This window comes from Callorhinus ursinus, unplaced genomic scaffold (assembly GCF_003265705.2).
Source record: "Callorhinus ursinus isolate GAN/ISIS: 27379988/994484 unplaced genomic scaffold, GSC_fseal_2.0 scaffold2, whole genome shotgun sequence".
Classification (NCBI taxonomy): domain Eukaryota; kingdom Metazoa; phylum Chordata; class Mammalia; order Carnivora; family Otariidae; genus Callorhinus; species Callorhinus ursinus.
In genome coordinates, this window is record NW_027397064.1 from 9846452 (window position 1) to 9866638 (window position 20187).

A 20187-nucleotide genomic window follows, 5' to 3' on the forward strand; every position below is an offset into this window, starting at 1 on the left:
GTGTAATGACAGAATGCTACCTTTATCAAGACAACACAGTAATAATAAGTATGTTGGCCCCTAACAAGTTTCAAAATAAATGAAGCAAACAATAAAATAGGGGAAAATATACAAACCCACAATCATTTGTTAACTGCTGAATCAGTGACTGATAAATTACCTAGACAAAAATCAGTAAAGCAGACCTAGAAGAGCTGAACAGCACTATCAATCACAAACCTATAACTGACATTTATAGAACACTATACCCAACAACTTCAGAAACACATTCTTTTCAAGTGCATATAATATGTTCACCAAGACAGACTATATATGTGCTGGACCATAAAACAAGTCTCAAAAAATAAGGGTTGAGAGAACAGAGAACGGTCACGGACAAAAACAAAAGTAAATTAGAAATTGATTAGAGTAAGAGACCTACAAAAACCCTAAATATGTGGAAATTAAACAATCACTCCTATATAATCCATGGATCAAAGAAGAAATCACAAGGGAAACCAGAAAACATTTTGAACTGAATGATAAAATACAACATATCAAAATTTCTGCAAAGCAGGTAAAGAAGAGGAGAGAAATTTATCGCTTTAAAATACTAGAAAACTTTCAAATCAATGAGTTTAGGTTCTACCTTAAGCAAAGAAAGAACAAATAACACAGAGCAAATAGAAAAATAATAAAAAGCAAAACTGTTATAGAATCTATGCACATTTAAAAGAGGGGGTTTCATTAACGTCAATAAATATGACAACTTACATGAAACAGGCAAATTCCCTAAAAATACCAATCATCAAAACTGATACAAGAAACAGATAATCTGAAAAACCACAGTGGTCACTTTCATTCTCTGCCCCAGTGACACTCAAATCCCAGCATTCCTTTCTGTCCTAGAGAGCCGGGGTCATCTCAACTTGAGCAGCTGGCTAAAGACGATGGAGTCATCCACTCCCACGTTAAAAGAGTCCAGCACTTGGTACAGAACCTGCCAACAGGGGAAAGGGGAACAGGGACAGCAAGGGGACAGCAAGGGGACAGCAGGGGGGCAGCCTGGGCTTGGTCCCTATGTCAAACAACAGCAGATCACTAAGTAGGACATATAAAAACAGGCAATAGGCCAAATTCGGGTGGGGGTGCAGGGGGCACAGTTTGCCAACTCCTGATCTAGGCATGTAATCTTCAAAGAAAGGGAAATTGGAGGACTTGCGCTACGTGACCTCAAGACTCACTGATGTGGTACTGGTGTAAGCACCAATAAATAAATGAATAAAACTGAACACAGAGCTCTGAAACATACTCATACTTTCATGGTCATTTCATGTTTGACAAAGGTTTCAAAGTAATCCATTGACAAAAGTGTTTTTTAACAAATGGAGCTGGAACAACTTTATATATTCACAGAAAAAGATGAACCTCAACCTCTAGCACACCATATACTAAAATTAATTTGAGATTGATCATAGATGTAAATGTAAGAGCTAAAGCTTTCAAAGCTTCTAAAATAAAATGAGATTATGATGATTTGGGAGTAGGCAGAGATTTCTTAAGATGCAGCTGAGAAAGCAGTAACTATAAAACTAAATATTGATAAAATTCATCAAAAAGACAAACATTTGCTTGTCAAAAGACACCAATAAGAAAATAAAGGAGAAAGCCACAGACTCAAAGAAAATACTCACTAATCACAGATCTTACAAAGAAGAATGAACAAATTCTGATCTATTCATGTAATAGAAAAGTACCAGGTAATAAAAAAAGAACTACATGTATCCACCTGCATAACTCTCAAAAGAACTTTTACCAAAAAAAGCACACTTTATTTTATTTATATGAATATGAATAAAAATCAAAACACTGGTTGCCTCTGGAGGGGGGAGAAATTAAATAAGAAGGAACTTTTTGGGAAGATGGTCATGCTCTACATCTCTGCAGGGGTCTAGTGCCAAATTGGATGTATTTATTAAAACTCTTCCACAAGGTAAGATTTTTACATTTCAGTCTATGCAAATTACTCAAATAATTTTTAACAAATATTCCAATTAATGACATCCTAAAGATTTAAGTGATGTGAACGAATGTTTGCAACCTACTTTGAAATATAAAAAAAATATAAGATGGATTGACTAATGGACAGCTACATAGATGTGTGCTAAAGCAAACACAGCACAATATTTCCTGTACCTGCATAATTTTTCCACTTTTATGTATACCTGAATTGTTCATAATAGAATATTAGGAGGTGGAGGGGGCAGAAGACAGGCAGATCTGGTCATTGTGCTGTGGCTTTGAGCAGCCTCTGCCCAAGATCAGATCTTGCCATGACCATCCATGAGAAGCGTTCTGAGAGAATATAGCTCACCCTGCCAAGCAGAGCCGCTAATGCATCACAGCACTCTCACTACTGGGAGAACCCACTCACCTGCAGTAGGACCTAAAGGACCATGCTGCGACAAGTTCTGCAACAGAATATGACTGCTCACAACTACCCCATCCTTGCAAAGATCCTAGACAGGCCAGTATGAGACTGTCCTTGAACTGGTGGAGCCCACGGTCCAGTAGAAGATTGACAAGACACCATCTAAAACTCTAAGAAGTTCTTGCTGGGCATGGCCTTTGCTTACTTCTACCCAAAGCTGATCTTGCCTGTGCAGGATGGCTTGACTTTCATGAAATAGATGAAGAAACCTTCAATGTCATCACCGATTCCTTAAAAATCTATGGGCCCAGAGCCTGTTTCAACTTTCTTATCAGTTTATAAAGTACCCCACAACCAGATGACATCCTCTGTTACGAAGATGAATGCCAGTTGTTGTCATAGAAGACAAACAGATTTCCTGCTCTGTAATAAGAATTAAACATCAATTGTGAGGAGCCTGTAGAGCAGCTTATGCTGGAGCAGTGGAGGAGACATAGGTGAGGGACTATACCTCAGTGTGTACTACATGGTACTTGTGCTGCAGGTTTGATTGCAAGGCCTAAAGTCATCTGAGCTGTTATGTTTCCCAGGAACTTACAATGGCAAGGCCGCCAGGTTAAAGGGTATCCAGCCCCACTGGTCTGAGGCCCCCGCTCTCAGATGCAAAACTGGCTTTTTTCCCACAGTCCAAGCAATACAGGCCCCAAGAAGTTGCCTGGTCAGATTGTGATCATCTAGCCTCTGATCCTTTATCAGCAGTAGTTTCAAAACCCGTATTAACCACTCACAGCATGTGGACCTTACCTGTATCTTGATTTATACAAACTCGTAAGAGAAGGAAAAAAATGAAATTTATGAAATGAAAGAAATTTGAATACTGGCTAGATAACTAGATTATTGTTAATTTTTATGGATGTGAAAATGGTATGTACTAGGATTATATATTTTTTAAAGTCCTTGTGCTTTAGAGATAACATCAGCTGATGAGTTTACAGATGAAATTACAGGTCTTGGGTTTGTTTCAAAATAATAAAGAAGGGACAAGACCATGAGTTGGTGGAAGTTCTTTATATTATTCTGTCTATTTGCATAGATATACAAATATCTCCATAACAAAAAGTTTTAAAAGGAAAAAAGACTAAAAATTTCTATTTTTAATCGGATCCAAGTAAGTTTTTAAAAAGATAACACACTAATAACAAGAAAGAAACAAAAAGCTGAGATAAAAGCTAGAATAGCTGAGGCAGGGACGCCTGGGTGGCTCCGTTGATAAGCATCTGGCTTTGGCTCAGGTCATGGTCCCAGGGTCCTGGGATCAAGCCCCACATCGGGCTCCCTGCTCAGCGGGAAGCCCGCTTCTCCCTCTCCCACTCCCCCTGCTTGTGTTCCTGCTCTGGCTATCTCTCTTTCTCTGTCAAATAAATAAAATCTTAAAAAAATAAATAAATAAAAAATAAATGGCTGAGGCAAATAAACTAAAAGGAAATAAATCATGTGACCTGGGATACCATTGCAAAAAAAAAAAAAAGTTAAATACTCAGAACAGTAGTTACAACCTAACATCTAGCTCTTTCTACATACTCTGGGTTTTCGGTCACCATGGAAAAAGACCATGTTACAATATATACAAAACAAAGGTACAAAACAGGTACTTCTCACAGATTACAAAGGAAAACAAAGCTAAGGGAAAAGCAGTTTGCCCAAAGTGACAAGATTCATTTTATTAGTGGTGTTGAAACCAGACCACAAATTATTTTGAGTCCTAGGCAGGAGTCTTTAGTTGTTAGAGTGGTTTTCTCAGAAGGTGGTCTGTAGCCCTCAGCTTCAGAATCACAGTGGGGTTCTGGCCAAAAATGCAAACAGACAGTCCTTTGCTTCACCCCACATCCAGGATCAGAATCTCTGGGGAGTGAAGCCCACGACTTTTCACACAAAAAATAAAAAATAAGAATAAATTACTACGAGTAATTCCAAAGAAACTCACATGGATCTTAAGTTTCAAACTTCCTTGCATATACTCTTGTACATTCTCATTGCTCTAAGTGTAATGAAAAGGTATATAAGATTATCCTACAGAAATGTCTATAATGTTTCAAGGGTAGTAAAACCAATACAGAAGAAACTACAAGAGCAATAAAAAAAAAATTTGTGTAGAGGCACCTGGGGGGCTTAGTCAGTTAAGTGACCAGTTCTTGATTTCCACTCAGGTCATGACCTCACGGTGCCGGGATAGAGCCCCTCATGGGGCTCCCTGCTCAGCGGGGAGTCTGCCTGAGATTCTCTCCTTCACCCTCTCTCTCTGCCCCTCCCTCCCACTCACTCATGCACGTTCTCTCTCTGGCTCTCTCTCAAATGAACAAATCTTAAAAAAATTCATGCAGTATCTTATAGTGAATAAGATACACACACATAAGTGTGTGTGCATTTGTGTGTGTGTGTGTGCATATAAATTTTCAAGTATGACTGGGGTTTTATAGTCCCTGTCACCCACAATATTCCTGGAAGACTTGACTGGAGAGTAAAAATTTGATAGGACTTAAAAGAGATTCACAATAAATAAAACAGCATGGGCAAAATAGCAAGAAAACTAGAATAGAGACAGCAAACATGGAAAACAAAACAGATTCACTACAGTTAAAACATTTCTGCCGGAATGAAGCAAGAAGATTAACTAGGAAGGTTATAAAAGGATTCATACTGAGAAATGAAAACTTTGGAATGCCACAGACCAGGAGTCTTCAGCCAACCACCTGCAGATCAAACTGGGCCACTGGCCTGCTCTTGCACTGCCCCTGATTTAAAAATGGTTTTTAAATGTTTAAAGGATAAATGCTTTTTTCAAACAAGGATACGCAACAGCGACTGCATGTAGGTGGCCACAAAGCCTACAATATTTACTGGTCCTTTACATAAACAGCTTGCCAACCTCTGCTAAAAGCAACAAAATAATTGTAGATCCTGGAGTAATGAGTTTTAACTTAGCTCTGCACTCAATAATGACATTGAATATGTTGCTACTAAAATAACAGCCAATTTTTGCTATTATTATTTAAGCTCAGCATAAAGGTTAAAATGTTCCAAGAGTTTAAATACATAAACCAAATATTAATGTATATGACACTTTCATATTCTATGAAAACTAAAAAATCCCTCTAATAAAACCACTCTGTGCAGGGAGTAAAAATATTGATAATCCTTCCCCTATAACTTCTACTATCTCAGACTTTGATTCAATAAACACCTGAGTATCTACATTATTCTACAAGAACTACACTAGGAACTTTCATAGGTTGCCTGACTTCATAGTATTTTACGGGTGCCTGGGTGGCTCAGTTGGTTAACCGTCTGCCTTCGGTTCAGGTCATGGTCCCGGGGTCCTAGCATTGAGCCCCGCATCAGGTTCCTTGCTCAGCGGGAAGCCTGCTTCTCCCTCTCCCTCTGCCACTCCCCCTGCTTGTGCGCTCCTGCGCACTCTCCCTCTCTCAAATAAATAAAATCTTAAAAAAAAAAAAAAAAAGGAATGAATACAATACTTTGAAGCTACATGATATTTCCATATACTGATTCACGATTCATTCAAAGGTCCACTGTCTTTGCTCTGATAATGTCCCAAACACTCTTTCTGATATTGGGTTTCTACTTTTCAGAGTCCATGATTCTGTATAGAGAATCACCATCACATACTACAGTTTACACAGGATGATTTGAGAAATAACCACTAGTGTTCTGTTTAGCCTCGTAATAGACTAGGTATATATAATATATCACAAAATGATACATGGATATTCCAGCAAAACTATCAGAGCATGTGAATTTGGAATCTTAAAACAAAAATATTTTGTGGTAGTGCTTGCTTGTGGTTATAAATGGCTCCAGTCTCTCCCAAAGTTGCAATTTAATTGCCCCAAAGCTCTGAATAGCTTGTCTCATAAGGCCTACTGAATCATAAGTATAACTTCCTGAAAAATACTATGTCTCCACACTCGCAGAGCATCTGCAGCTCCCAACTGAAACCCTTTCTCACTCTTAAACCAAAACAGAATTGACAGAAATGATTTTCCTTTTCTCTCTTCCCCCCAACTAAACTCTAAGCTTTACATGAAGGCAAAATCGTATCTGCTTTTGCTTATCACTGTATCTCTGGCACCCAAGGGGATAGTCCATGGTATATAATAGGTGATTAATAAATCTCTGCTTCAAAAATGAAAAATGAATCCATCATAAATGTTAACAGAGAAAAGAGCACCTTACTTTATGGGTTTATTGCTTTAGAAGGATTTTTTTAAAAGCAGTAGTTTCTGTTCCGGGGGGTTATTTTGATAATCTAGCATAAAGATAATCAAATATGTCAATCAATGCATGATTTTATTTCTCCATGTAGACTGTATGCCTGTGGAGCATCAGTAGTAACTCTTTCATTCTCAGGCCTAAAACATAACTATGAAGAGTTAATTTGCTACCAGAAAAGAAAAACTGATGCTTCAAAATAAAATTACTAATACATTTTCTTTTTATTGAATCATCTATAGCACTGATCACCAGCCCTCCTTCCATTAACTTTAATAATCAGAAGTTAACCCAAGAGTGAAATTCCTTCAACTAGAGGATCATGAATTACCCACGATATCACAAGAGGATATATGGAGAAAACTACTAAAGATTTTTTTTTAAAGTTAACATCACAATACAAAAGAAAGTATTACAAGATAAGTATGTGGAATTTTTTTTTGTAAAATATTTTACTTTTGAAAAAAAATGTCAAAACAATTTCCTCAAATGATACAAAGTGCTTCACTGCAAAATATTTTACTAACATCTGGCACACTATGGTCTATAATGTAAAAATGGACATATCTGCTCCACTGAACACACCATAGGAGTCTGCGAATACTAAAGTAATATTCAAGTACTTTGTAAACTACATCTGTAGAAACTAATGATGTATTGTTATAAATATTAAGCATGTCCTTGACACATGCTTATAAATAGTAATAACTTCATTTGCTTACAGACTAATACAGATGTACTTTTTAATGACTCAAATACCATAAGTGGCTCTGCCATCAGTTTTGTGATTTTCCAAAAACAGTGAACAATTCTTAACATAGTTCTGAATGAAATCTGAAATCTTCCCTAGATATACACATGTGCTAGGCCACTGTGAATTAAATGGCTTCCCTGTATCCATGTCCTTTGCCCTGTAACTTGGCAGTCCCCTCCTACTCTTTATTCTGAATTTGGCAGCATGATTTTCTTTGGCAAGCTGTTCACAACTGTAATACAAGCATTAAAACAGATTTAAGTTATACACACAGATGACTGTAAACAGGTTTTCCCACATATAAATGTCTGGAGAAACATTCAAAGCATGTGGAATGTAGATTACTTCTGTTCGACACTCTGTGAGTCATCCAACAACCACTGCACTTACCTGGTTAAGCCCGTAATACCCCAATCAAGAACCAAATATGCCCCTCAGAACACTAAGCCCCCTGGAGGGAGTAGAAGATCCCAGACTGCTGTCAGTCAATTTACTCTCTTTTAACTGGTGATGCACTCCTCTTCAGGCATGACCCATTCATGCACAAGATGTATGACAGTAGTGTCTTTTTAATCCAAAATATACGTGATTGAGTATGGTCCTTTCCAAACTACTGACAGAAGATACACAGAATATGGCAACATGTTTTGAAATGAAAAATTAATATTTGTATACTTTTTTCTATGCATGTTATACTTAAGACTTAAATGTTTAAATAAGATAAACTGATAATAAAGCACCTGCGTTTGAAGTCTATGAAGTTTTTGTGTTAACCATCCTGCACTTCATAATATCAATCCTCATCTTCTATGCATCTCTAAGTTTTTAAGATACTATTAATATTGTTCAGAATTAAATATACCTAGCCCAGTACTTTGGTTCTTAGTTGTTCTTAGGGACAGAAAGTATGTGTGTCTTCTTTAACATTTAAAAAGTTGGTATATTTTCTAACAGTATGAACTACAATAAATTTCCCTTTTTCTTTGTGCACTGTGTTTGTTCTGCCTTCAGTATCTTTTCCTGCCACAGGGTACATGGCTGGCTCAGTCGAAAGAGCCTGATCTCAGGGTCGTTCAGTTCAAGCCCCACACTGGGTATAGAGATTACTTATAAACAAACAAACAGACTTAAAAACAAATGAACCAGTATCTTCCTGCCAGCTTAAGTCCAGTTCTACTTCTATGAGATCTTCCCAATCCTCTCCTTTTCACCAACAAGTTGAGTCTCTCTTTCCGTATTACTTCTGAAACCTCTTATTCTTACCATTAATTATCTAACACACGCTACCACTGTTACATATCTGTCACCCCAATTAGATTTTAAGCTGTTAGCTAAGCCTATGAGAAATGCCTATAACTGCATCCGTAGCACCTAGCACAGAGACTGCCTTGGTGAGTGCTTTAAGTGGCCTAGCAATTTGCATGACTCTTTTTAGGATTAATATGCATGAACCCATTCCAGTCATCTCTAAGTTTATATTTTGTTTCTACTTTTTGATATGAGTTGCCTAAAATCAAGTATTTCCTTGTACATATTCTAAATTTATTTTGATATCAATCTTAATGACTGCCATATTTGACAACATGGTTGAACCTTGAGGACACTATGCTAAGTGAAATAAGCCAGTCACAGCAGGACAAAAAGTGTATGATTCCACCTACATGAGGTATCTAAAACAGTCAAATTCATAGAAGCAGAAAGCAGAATGGCAGTTGCCAGGGGCTCAGAAGGGGGAATGGGGAGTTGCTAGTTAGCGGGTATAAAGTTCACTTACACAAGATAAGTTCTAGAGACTTAATGTACAACACTGTCCCTCTATGTAAGAATACTGTATTGAGGGGCGCCTGGGTGGCTCAGTTGGTTGAGCGACTGCCTTCGGCTCAGGTCATGATCCCAGGGTCCTGGGATCAAGCCCCGCATCAGGCTCCCTGCTGGGCGGGAAGCCTGCTTCTCCCTCTCCCACTCCCCCCGCTTGTGCTCCCTCTCTCTCTCTCTGCAAATTAAATAAATAAAATCTTTAGAAGAAAAAAAATTTCATTAAAAAAAAAGAGAATACTGTATTGACATTTATAATTTTTTAAGAGAGGAGACCTTATGTTAAGTGTTCCTAACCAAAATTAAAAGTTCCTTCAATCTTAGTACTTGGAGACCAGTCTTCACTCAACCTTAGCTACTTCCTGACAGGTACAGAAGTAAAAAACATTAAGTTTTTACTTACTTCTCCAATGGATCCTTTTAAGTTCTACTACTCTGAATTTATCTACTATCATTAGATTTTTAATCTAAGAACAGAATAATGTTTATTTCTGATTCCATATTCTGATGTCCAAAATTTTGCATACTAGGCCAACATTCTAAGAGTGCAACTCAAAGTTTATACTACTGCTCTAATCCCAAACTTTATATATAAATAGTTCAAGTTGTATTTCAACTGGTAAATATATTATTCTATACTTACAGCCATTACAAATCTTCTGCCCTTTCCCCTAGCTTTAGATTTTCCGACATCAGTCCGGAACTTGATTATGCAAAATAATTTATCAGCAAAATAGCGTGCTCACTTCTCTATATCATGTATTAAAAATATTTCATAGTTTTTAATTTATACTTCTTCACTGTTTTAGAGCCAAAAACACATGTGCATAACAAGAAGGCAAGCAAGTTTAAGATATTACTCTCAAAATGTTAGGGAAGAAAGATAAGCAAATTGTAAAATGTTTACATATATCTTCTCAGGGTGAAAAGGATGAAAAAAAAATAAAATCTTAAAATAACTTTTTTTCTATTATATCAAAAATATGCAAGCAGAATGGTATAACTTAAGTAGTATTTCCTTTCCATGAAATAATGAAATACTGGTTATTTAATCAATTAGGATGATGGGCTCAATCTTATCCCAAAATGTCCACTTTTCTTCAGTTTTATAGTTTTTTCAATTAGATCACCACTCTTACCAACAGCATGGTAAAAACATAGAACTAAAAACAAGAAAGCAAACAAACAGAATGAAATTATTGGAAACCCATTAAAGCAGAATTAGAAGAAAATGCTCCTCTCCAAATTCTTATTGGGTTACCCTTAATGCTGGGCTGCCCCCAGCACTGCCAGCCTCCTTCCTACCCAGCACCTGCTCAAAACAAAGTTCAGCATATAATAAAAAGGCATGAGGGGACCTCAAGTAAAAGCTGATCACACAACGGCCTAACAGAAGTTCACTACAGTACCACAAAGTTAATTCTCTCTCTCTTTTGGCCTTTTAAAGCAAAGACTAACAGTTACTCCAATACTAGATGTCCTCCAAAAATGCCTTTTACGTTCAACGTTGATGAATTTTAGAGACATGTTTCACCTCAGAATAAAGGTATTTATTAGATATTTAGTAGCTATTAATTCTAAGATTCTAAGTACATTATTAAACGACTACATTCTAAAATATCTAAATATGGAATAGAGAGATAACTTTTTACACAGTGAAATTCACCATTCTAAACAACTTATTAAATCTTATTAAAATGACTGCCAACAAAAAAGTTAAAAATTGTAAAAACACTTACTTCATTTCCATGTTTTTGCAGGAATTCAATTTCCTGTTGTGTGAATGTTGTCATGGAGATAGATTTCACCCTGTGTGGTGGATTTAACCCTCTCCTAAAAGATAAAATATTTTACAAATTTACTATTATATACCTTAAAAATTACACATCAATGTAAAACATTTTTAACTAGCACATTTAAACGTGGAACAGTGTTCACTCTATAAAACTAAAAGTATTTAAAAATTATTTTAAACTATTAATCCCCACAATAGATATGTCAAGGTAAGTTAGGTTCACACTAAATACTACATTTGGGGCTCCTGGGTGGCTCAGGCGTTAAGCGTCTGCCTGCGGCTCAGGTCATGATCCCAGGGTCCTGGGATCGAGCCCCGCATCAGGCTCCCTGCTCCGCAGGAAGCCTGCTTCTCCCTCTCCCACTCCCCCTGCTTGTGTTCCCTCTCTCGCGGTGTCTCTCTGTCAAATAAATAAAATCTTAAAAAAAAATACATTTAAATATAAATTCAGGTAACTATCTAGTAAGGAACACATAGTACCTGTAACACATGAGCTTCTAGGAAATACAAATATTACTTTCCTGTGTTTCTAGTAGAAGGAGAAGACTATGTAAGGACTCCATGGTAAAGAATTCAAAAAGTAATTAACCACTTAAATATTTTCACATTTCCTAAGAAAATGACAATGATTTGTTAAGTCTGGAGCTATACAAATATTCTAATCAAACAGCCATTACCTTTAAGCTTGAGGCTGATCTGAAAACCGAAAACTAACCCAAGAAAACTAGAAATTATTAACCCAAAAGTCTCACCTCTCCTTCAATTAAAATAAAAATTTATAATAAAGGACATTTCAATCACATCAGAAGGCAGTAAGTGTTCAAGAAGAAACTGAAGAGACATGAGGAATTCGAGAAATACCTGGATACATGATTAAATGCCTTTGAAGTTCTTTTACAACCTTGAAGCCTTTTCTGTATAGATGGCCTTAAGCGAACTTTATATCTGTTTCTTGATGATGTTTACAATGCACATTAAAAACTGATAGACATGCACTCAGAGAAGAGTAAAAAAAACTATTTACACTTTGTCTAATTATCACAAAGTGGCCTACTCCACCACCCACAAAAATAAGGGTTAAATAATCTATGCAAAGTAACAATCTATGCAAAGCTTCATAAAATTATGTTTGAGTCATGTTCTCTGCCAAAGGCCTCATTTGGAATCCAAGTTCTAGAACAGATTATTAATACTTTTACATAATTTGTCATAGTCATCTTGCAGTCAGTCATCCATGCTGATTGAGAGATTTAACAACGACGTAAAATAATAAATGAACCAAAAGTCTTTTAAAAATAACCTGGAAACATTTCTGAATAATTAAATACGGTGTGTAATAATCCTAGAAATTCACAATATTATAATTCAACAATAAGGGAAATTCAGAATTAACAGAAGGTCCTCAATTATCATGTCCCACTCCTCCTCTCTCCCTGACAACTGTCAGAGATAGGCGGAACATCTTCCAAATCATGCTTTGAATTAGGGCAAAGCACTTTATCTGTTTCATTATTCTGAAGACGGAAAACGTTAAGTTGGGTTTTGTTGCTGTTTTGTTTTGTTTCAATTTTAAACTAACTCATTTACTTCTAGATCTTGGTTAAGTTATAAGATACAGAAATAAAGACTGCACAGAAGAAACTGAACACAGCAATTTCATCCTTGTAAAACTTCCAAACTTAACCATGAAAAACAACTACAGAATGAATTATTTTCAAGTTAATTTGCAATCACAAAGTAAGGCTTTAAAAATATCTTCTAGGGGGCACCTTGGTGGCTCAGTTGGTTAAGCATCTGACTCAGGTTTCAGCTCAGGCCCTTATCTCAGGGTTGTGAGATCAAGCCCCAGCCCAGTTCTGCGCTCAGTGGAGTGTCTGCTCGAGATTCTCTCTCTCTCCCTCTACCCCTCCACCCACTCACACGTTCTCTCTCTAAAATAAAATAAATCTATCTTTAAAAATTAATGAAAATAAAAATATCTTCTAAATTTCCAAAAGTGAAAATGTAGGAAAGTCATTATTCATTTAAAGCAGTACACTTTGTTTTCAATTCATTTGTATTCTGAGAACAAGACTAGATTCACCATTTTCAGGGAAGCTTATTAATTTATGATGTGTCTTTACATCTTACCTTGTTCCAAAATAACATAAGAAGTAATTACCATATTATTCTCTTAAATTTCACTACTCTTCCCTCTAACTTAGCAACTTGATCTTTCCTTATTTCCTAATACCTCCCTTCCTTATTCCAGCCAACCATTTACTTCTCCACCTCCCTTACAGTATCCTTTTAAAAAAGGAAAAGGCAAAGGAATAATTTTCTAATGAGGAAATGTCAAACTTATTACAACAGTGTATGTATGTTTTGGATAAGAAATTTTGGAGCAAAGAATTATGCCCCTAATATTTCTCAGATCATTAAATGAGAAAACCCCAGATTCTTTTTTAGTTATGTTATACAGATGTAATCTCATGAGAACAGTTCAGTGTATAGCTTATTCACTCACAGAGCTCATGGTCCTATGGTATCACAGGGTCTACTTATGCATAGAGAAAGCATTCATATTATTTAAGTAAATGACAATATTTTGAACTTACAAAACAAATACAACCAGAATGAACTCATAACCAAACCATGAAAAGACAGTTTTTCCCACTAAACAAGAACATTTAGGGGCGCATGGGTGGCTCAGTCGTTGAGCGTCTGCCTTCGGCTCAGGTCATGGTCCCGGGGTCCTGGGATGGAGCCCCGCATCGGGCTCCCTGCTCAGCGGGAGGCCTGCTTCTCCCTCCCCCACTCTCCCTGCTTGTGTTCCCTCTCTGGCTGTGTCTCTCTCTCTCAAATAAATAAAATCTTTAAAAAAAAAAAAAAAACATTTACTATAGGACTTCTTTAAGTGAGCTGACTCGGTGCATTTAAAATAGGACTCAATTGGGCGCCTGGGTGGCTCAGTTGGTTAAGCAACTGCCTTCGGCTCAGGTCATGATCCTGGAGTCCCCGGATCAAGTCCCACATCGGGCTCCCTGCTCAGCAGGGAGTCTGCTTCTCCCTCTGACCCTCTTCCCTCTCGTGCTCTCTATCTCTCATCCTCTCTCTCTCAAATAAATAAATAAAATCTTTACAAAAAATAAAAAATAAAATAAAATAAAATAGGACTCAATTTACACAACTGCAAGATACAATTTTGCCAGGCCACAATAATTATACAAATTACATAACTCCAAGGAAATTTTACATTTGTTCATGTTGCCTTCTCTAACTGCCCTTTTATATCCCATTTACTCAGGCAGATTACCCATACTCTCAATGCAAGGATATACACAGATTTTTCTTTTAGCCTCCAAAAGCTTTATGTAGGTATTACATGCTTATAAAATAATTTGGTTAAAAAAAGTGGTAAATCCAAAGTGAAAATTGATAGTCTCATACCACTACGGTAGGATAAATTCACCAATTTGTATCAAGTCAAGAATCTCATTCATACCTTTTAACCCAGTAGTACCCTTTAACAATCTATTCTAAAGGAATCTGAAACACAGCTAACTAATTACGTACAAGATGTTCATTGAACAGGATTCACAACAGGAAAACATCAGGAACACCTCAATATCAAAGAGGAAGTGATTAAATAAATCACAATAACACTGTAAACATTATGCATACTTATGGTTATGTTTTAATTTTTTAGGATGAAAATTATACAGTATTCTCAGAACTACATAAAAAGTATCTGCAAAGAAAACAGACAAACTAAATACCCCCAAATGTTAGCAGTTCTTGCATATAAATGAAAGGATAGGATGATTTCTTTCTATTTATAATTTTCCATTCCCTCCAAGTTTTCCACAATGAATATGCATTATTCTATAACAGGAAAAAGAAACAGCAAGAAATAACAGAGAGTCCAACTGACTAGTAGCAGCAGTCAAAAATTTTGGACTTTTAAGTCCTGGCTGTATGGATGTGAATGTCTGGGCTGAAGAATTAGAGAAAGAAAATACGGGAAGGGGAGAACAATCTTCCTTTCTAAGGCTTTCCTTCAGTTTTTCTAAAAAACCTGGAAAGCCTTTCCTCCCAAATATACCCACCAGCATCAACACCTTATCTTCACGTTATTTCTCTAAATCAGGGTTTTCTCAATTTTGGCACTATTGACATTTGGGGCCAGGAGGGGGCTGCTCTGTGCCTTGTAGGATGTAGAGCAGCATCCCCAAAGTCTACCCACTAAATAACCAGTAGCATCCTCAAACCAGTAGGGACAATGAAAAATGTTTCCAGATGCTGCCAAATCTCCCCCAGGGAGCAAAATCCCTCTAGTTGAGAATCACTGCTCTAAATATGCCAAATGTTAATTATCAAGCAAAAGAAATTACTGGAATTCCTTTGGATCTTTACTGAATATAAATCCTACCTAGGTTCAATCTTCTACAAAACACTCTACACATTCACCCCATATACAATAAAAAAAAGTTGAATTTTCCCATAAAGTCATTACTTTCAGAAGAACAGAAAATAGAAATTAACAGTTTTTCTATGAAATGATAAATAACAAAAAAAATATACAAGTTTAAAATTTGTATAGTACATATTAAATTTAAATTAGAAAAGACTAAGGAAAGTGTCCACAAAAAATATCCAAACATGGAACTATATGATGTCAAACATGCTTAGAACAAATGCGTAGGCAAAATATAAGTTAATAAGGCTGAACAAAATTAATATTTATAAAGTACCTATATGGCATATTTAATCTCATCCAATTTCTACTTTCAATTGTATAGTAGACCAGAAATTCTGAAAAGTCTCCTCTGCTAAAATATGAGAGATACTCTGTAAGTTACAAACCAAAATAAACAAAAAAAATCCTGTTAACATATTGTTGAGCTTTCTAAAAAGTAAAGGAAATCTCTAATGATCCCCTCCCAAAAGGAAAAAAAAGACAAAAAAAATTAAAAACTGAGCTGAAACCAGAAGAGTGATACATGTTATAACCAAAATTTAGTACTTCTCAGAAGGCAAATACCAACCAACAATAGTGAAGACAAGATGAAAGAGCTGAACATGAGATTAAACCTAAAGATCCTGGATGAGAAATAAAGCTGCTTCAGGCTGTAGTATCCCTGGGTCCCACCAGAATATGCAAATCCTCTCAGAAGGAATGCACTTTCAATCTATGCTACCAGGATTTGGAAAAATTAGGTTCAATAAATCATCACACAACAACAAAACACGACACTGAGCTTGTCAGTAGAAACATCTTTAGACCCACCTCTCCCAAAGACTTTAGGTATTGGAGTGATCAAATACAAAATAGAAAATATAGTTCACAGGAAACACTGTAACAAATAAAAGAGGGCATAAAAATAAACAAGATATATGTAGTAATCACAATAACCATGCAACTTTAAAAATCCGAACTTTTAGAAATGAAAAATTATAAATGTGGAAATTAAAAACTCAACAAAGCAGGTAAAGAGCAGATTAGACACACCAAAAAAGAAAATTGGTGAATTAGAAGATAGAAAAAACAATCCAGAAAGCAGCACAGACTAAGGAGACAGAAAAGACAAAAGGAAGAAAAAAAGAGTATTAGAAGGTCTAACATATCTAATCAACAGTCTTTAAAGATTTATTATTTTGAGGGGCGCCTGGGTGGCTCAGTCGTTAAGCGTCTGCCTTCAGCTCAGATCGTGATCCTAGGGTCCTGGGATCGAGCCCCATGTCGGGCTCCATGGTCGGCCAGGAAGCCTGCTTCTCCCTCTCCTGCTCCCCCTGCTTGTGTTCCCTCTCCCGCTGTGTCTCTCTCTGTCAAATAAATAAAATCTTTAAAAAAAAAAAAAAGATTTATTATTTTGAGAGAAAGAGAGTGGGAATGGAGAATGGGGAAGGGCAGAGGGAGAGAGACAATCTCCAGCAGACCCCACTGAGGGCTGGATCTCACTACCCTGAGATCATGACCTGAGCTGAAAACCAAGAGTCTGACACTCAACCTGACTGAGCCACCCAGGTGCCCTCTAATCAACACTCTTACTTTTGAGAGTGCAAATGAAAAAAAAAATGAAGAGGTGATATTTGAAGAGATCATGGCTGAGATTTTTTGGATCAAGTGAAACACATGCATCTACAGATACAGGAATTACAGCTTATCAAAAACAAGATAAATAAAATCCACACTTAGAAACATTTTGTTCAAACTTCAAAAACAGAACAATCTTAAAAGCAGTCAGAAAGAAAAGACCAAGAAAACAAAATCTGACTAAAAGTAGACTTCTCAATGGAAACCAAAAGATAACACATTATCTTTAAGTAGTAAGAAAAAATAACAGTTGTGAACCCAGCAAAACTAACTCTTAGAAGTATAAGATCGAAATAATATTTTCAGATAAATAAAAACCAAGAGTTTACCCCAGGAGATCCTCACTAAAGAAATACAGATTGTAGAAGAAAAATGACCCCAGGAAGGTCCTGAAATGCAAAGAGGTAAGGAAAGAAACTGGTAAACATGTTTAAGTAAATTTAAACAAATATCATCTAATTTTAAAATGTCCAATTTGTGAGGAAGAACGGGGACTAATTTAACATCTCACCAACAGGAGCCCTTAAGTGAGGATACTTTGTATTTTTAAAGACCTTGTATTATTAAGATTAAAATACTGATTAACTCTAGAATGTCAATATGGAGGATAAAATTTCAATGATGACCATGAAGGTACATGGAATTTACAGCTTCCAAACCAGGATAAAGGGAAAATCAAATAAAAACAAAAAACTGTCATTTTGGGGGAAATAAAATTAAACACACAATTTACATACGACCTAGCAATCCCACTCTTAGTTTTTACCCAAGTGAAATGAAAACTTATGTTCACCCAAAAATTTGTATATAAATATTTGCAGCAGTTCTATTCATATGAATCAAAAACTAGAAACCCAACTGTCTTTCAAATGGGAAATGGATAAATTCACAAACAATGGAATACTAACTACTCAGTACTAAGAAGAAATGAACTATTGGAATATGCAACTAACTTGGATTAATCTTGAAGATACTATGCTGAGTGAAGAAGGCAATCCGAAAAGGTTACATACTTAAGATAGAATTTTCATGACATTCTCAGAAAGAAAAACTACAGTGTTGAGAGAACTAAAGGTAGCTGGCAGGAGTTAGGAACAGATAAGGGTTAATTTAAGAGAAGTCTTCAGGGGTGGTAGAACAGTTCCATGTTCTGATTGTGGTGGCAGTTACACGAATCCATACACGTTAAGACTCATACAGCTGTATACCAAAAAAGTTAATACTGATGTAGGTTAACTTAAGAAATAAAACACTATAGTCTTGATTCTGTTACTAGTCACAGTAACCACAATTTTCACACTAAATTTTTTCTCATTAGTGGACCTACCCTTCTCCTCTACCTACGAAGTTTGATCAATTAACTGAATGAAATCTAATCAAAACTGAATTCTTTATCTAGTTATTTCAAAGGTGTATTCGTGGAAGCTGGTGCCACTTCCCTTTTTTTGCTAAGTCTAGTCTAGCTGTCATGTGAATTCAATGTTTATAAAACATTTTACTGTAATGACATTAGTCATAACTATTGGATGAAAGTGTTGGACAAGGAAGCCACATTATTTTCATAGTGCCAATACTGAACTACCACCCATTCCAGATCCTAAAATACACATTTTAAGTCTCCAATTTAGTGCAAAAAAAAAAAAAAAATTAAATAATGACTCACTTAATAACAACAGTATTGCTATTTTAAAAGCATGTTTGCCAGTTAATTGGTTTCAAGAAGTTCCAAACTCACCTACTGGTAGAGCCCAATATGTTTTCACAGTATAATTAAGTCATATGCAGATCCCCAGGCACTTTAGTTTTAAGGACCACCACCCAGGTATGACTGTAACCAGATGGTGTGACTCATTCCATATGTCCACCAGTATGCTGCTCTTAACCATGCCTCAAACAATCTTGCAAATAATCATTTGTTCAACTCAAATAAGGATGTGTGCTAGGTGAATAAGAAGGCTTGTTTAGTTTTATTCACTGTTTTTCTCCTGCTGGGAGAGAAGCTGGTTAAAATATTTTAATAGACTGTGGAAATTTATGTGGTTGCTAATCTTGACATAAAGTAATAAAGGTAATCTGACATTTAGATCTATACCAATCCTAGTTATTTAGTAAAAATATTACATATAAATAATGTTTAATTATATACTTAAAATCTACAACAGATGGAAGATGCCTTTAACAGGACATCAAGATTTTAAACCTATTGACGTCAAGGCGCTATATGTACAGGATAGTCCAAAATATTAGTGTATCCAGAACCCAACTTTAAAATACTGAAAACACACACATACGATGTAAACCACATCTGTTATTTCTGTGGGTTTTTTCTGTTCATTTGTTTTTCTGAAAGTCACAAATACTACACTGTAAAGTCCTTGTAACACTTGGGGGAACATCTAAAAAACAATACTCAAATAACAATTTAAACCTAATTAAGATATTCCAGTTAAATGTGCCCCCCAAAAAAGAGGGAGCGCCTGGGTAGCTCAGTTAAGCTTCCAACTATTGATTTTGGCCCAGGTTATGATCTCAGGGTCGTGAGACTGAGCCCCCCCCCCCCCCCCCAACCCCCCGGCTCCCCCCCCGGTGGGGGGCCTGCTTAAGATTCCCTCTCTCGGGGCGCCTGGGTGGCTCAGTTGGTTGGGCAACCGCCTTCGGCTCAGGTCATGATCCTGGAGTCTCGGAATCGAGTCCCGCATCGGGCTCCCTGCTCAGCGGGGAGTCTGCTTCTCCCTCTGACCCTCTCATGCTCTCTATCTCTATCTCATTCTCTCAAATAAATAAATAAAATCTTTAAAGATTCCCTCTCTCCCTCTTCCTGTCCCTCTCTCTTTGCCCCTCCCTCTCCACCCATCCTGCGCATGCTCTCTCAAAAAAAAAAAAGCAGACAAAACCCAAGAATGTCTTCACAAACCTCTCCAAACCTCACTGAAATGAAAGCAAAGGAATAAAAAGGCATTAATCCACAGAGACAGAGAGGCAGAGAATAAGGGAGGAGGCTAAAAGCATTGGTGGCTCTGTCAGTTGGGCGGCTGCCTTCAAGCTCAGGT

The 20187-nt window shown here is 36.6% G+C and overlaps 1 protein-coding gene across 11 annotated transcripts in view; it reads right to left on the bottom strand.

Annotated features, from left to right (window-relative positions):
• The window catches only part of AGFG1 (ArfGAP with FG repeats 1), a 73227-nt gene that overhangs the window by 43291 nt on the left and 9749 nt on the right, over positions 1–20187 (bottom strand). For all 11 annotated transcript variants that reach the window (XM_073877685.1, XM_073877687.1, XM_073877703.1 and 8 more), the window contains exon 2: positions 11006–11099. In XM_073877685.1, the coding sequence (XP_073733786.1) occupies positions 11006–11099 (94 nt within the window). The remainder of the gene's footprint in view (positions 1–11005; positions 11100–20187) is intronic.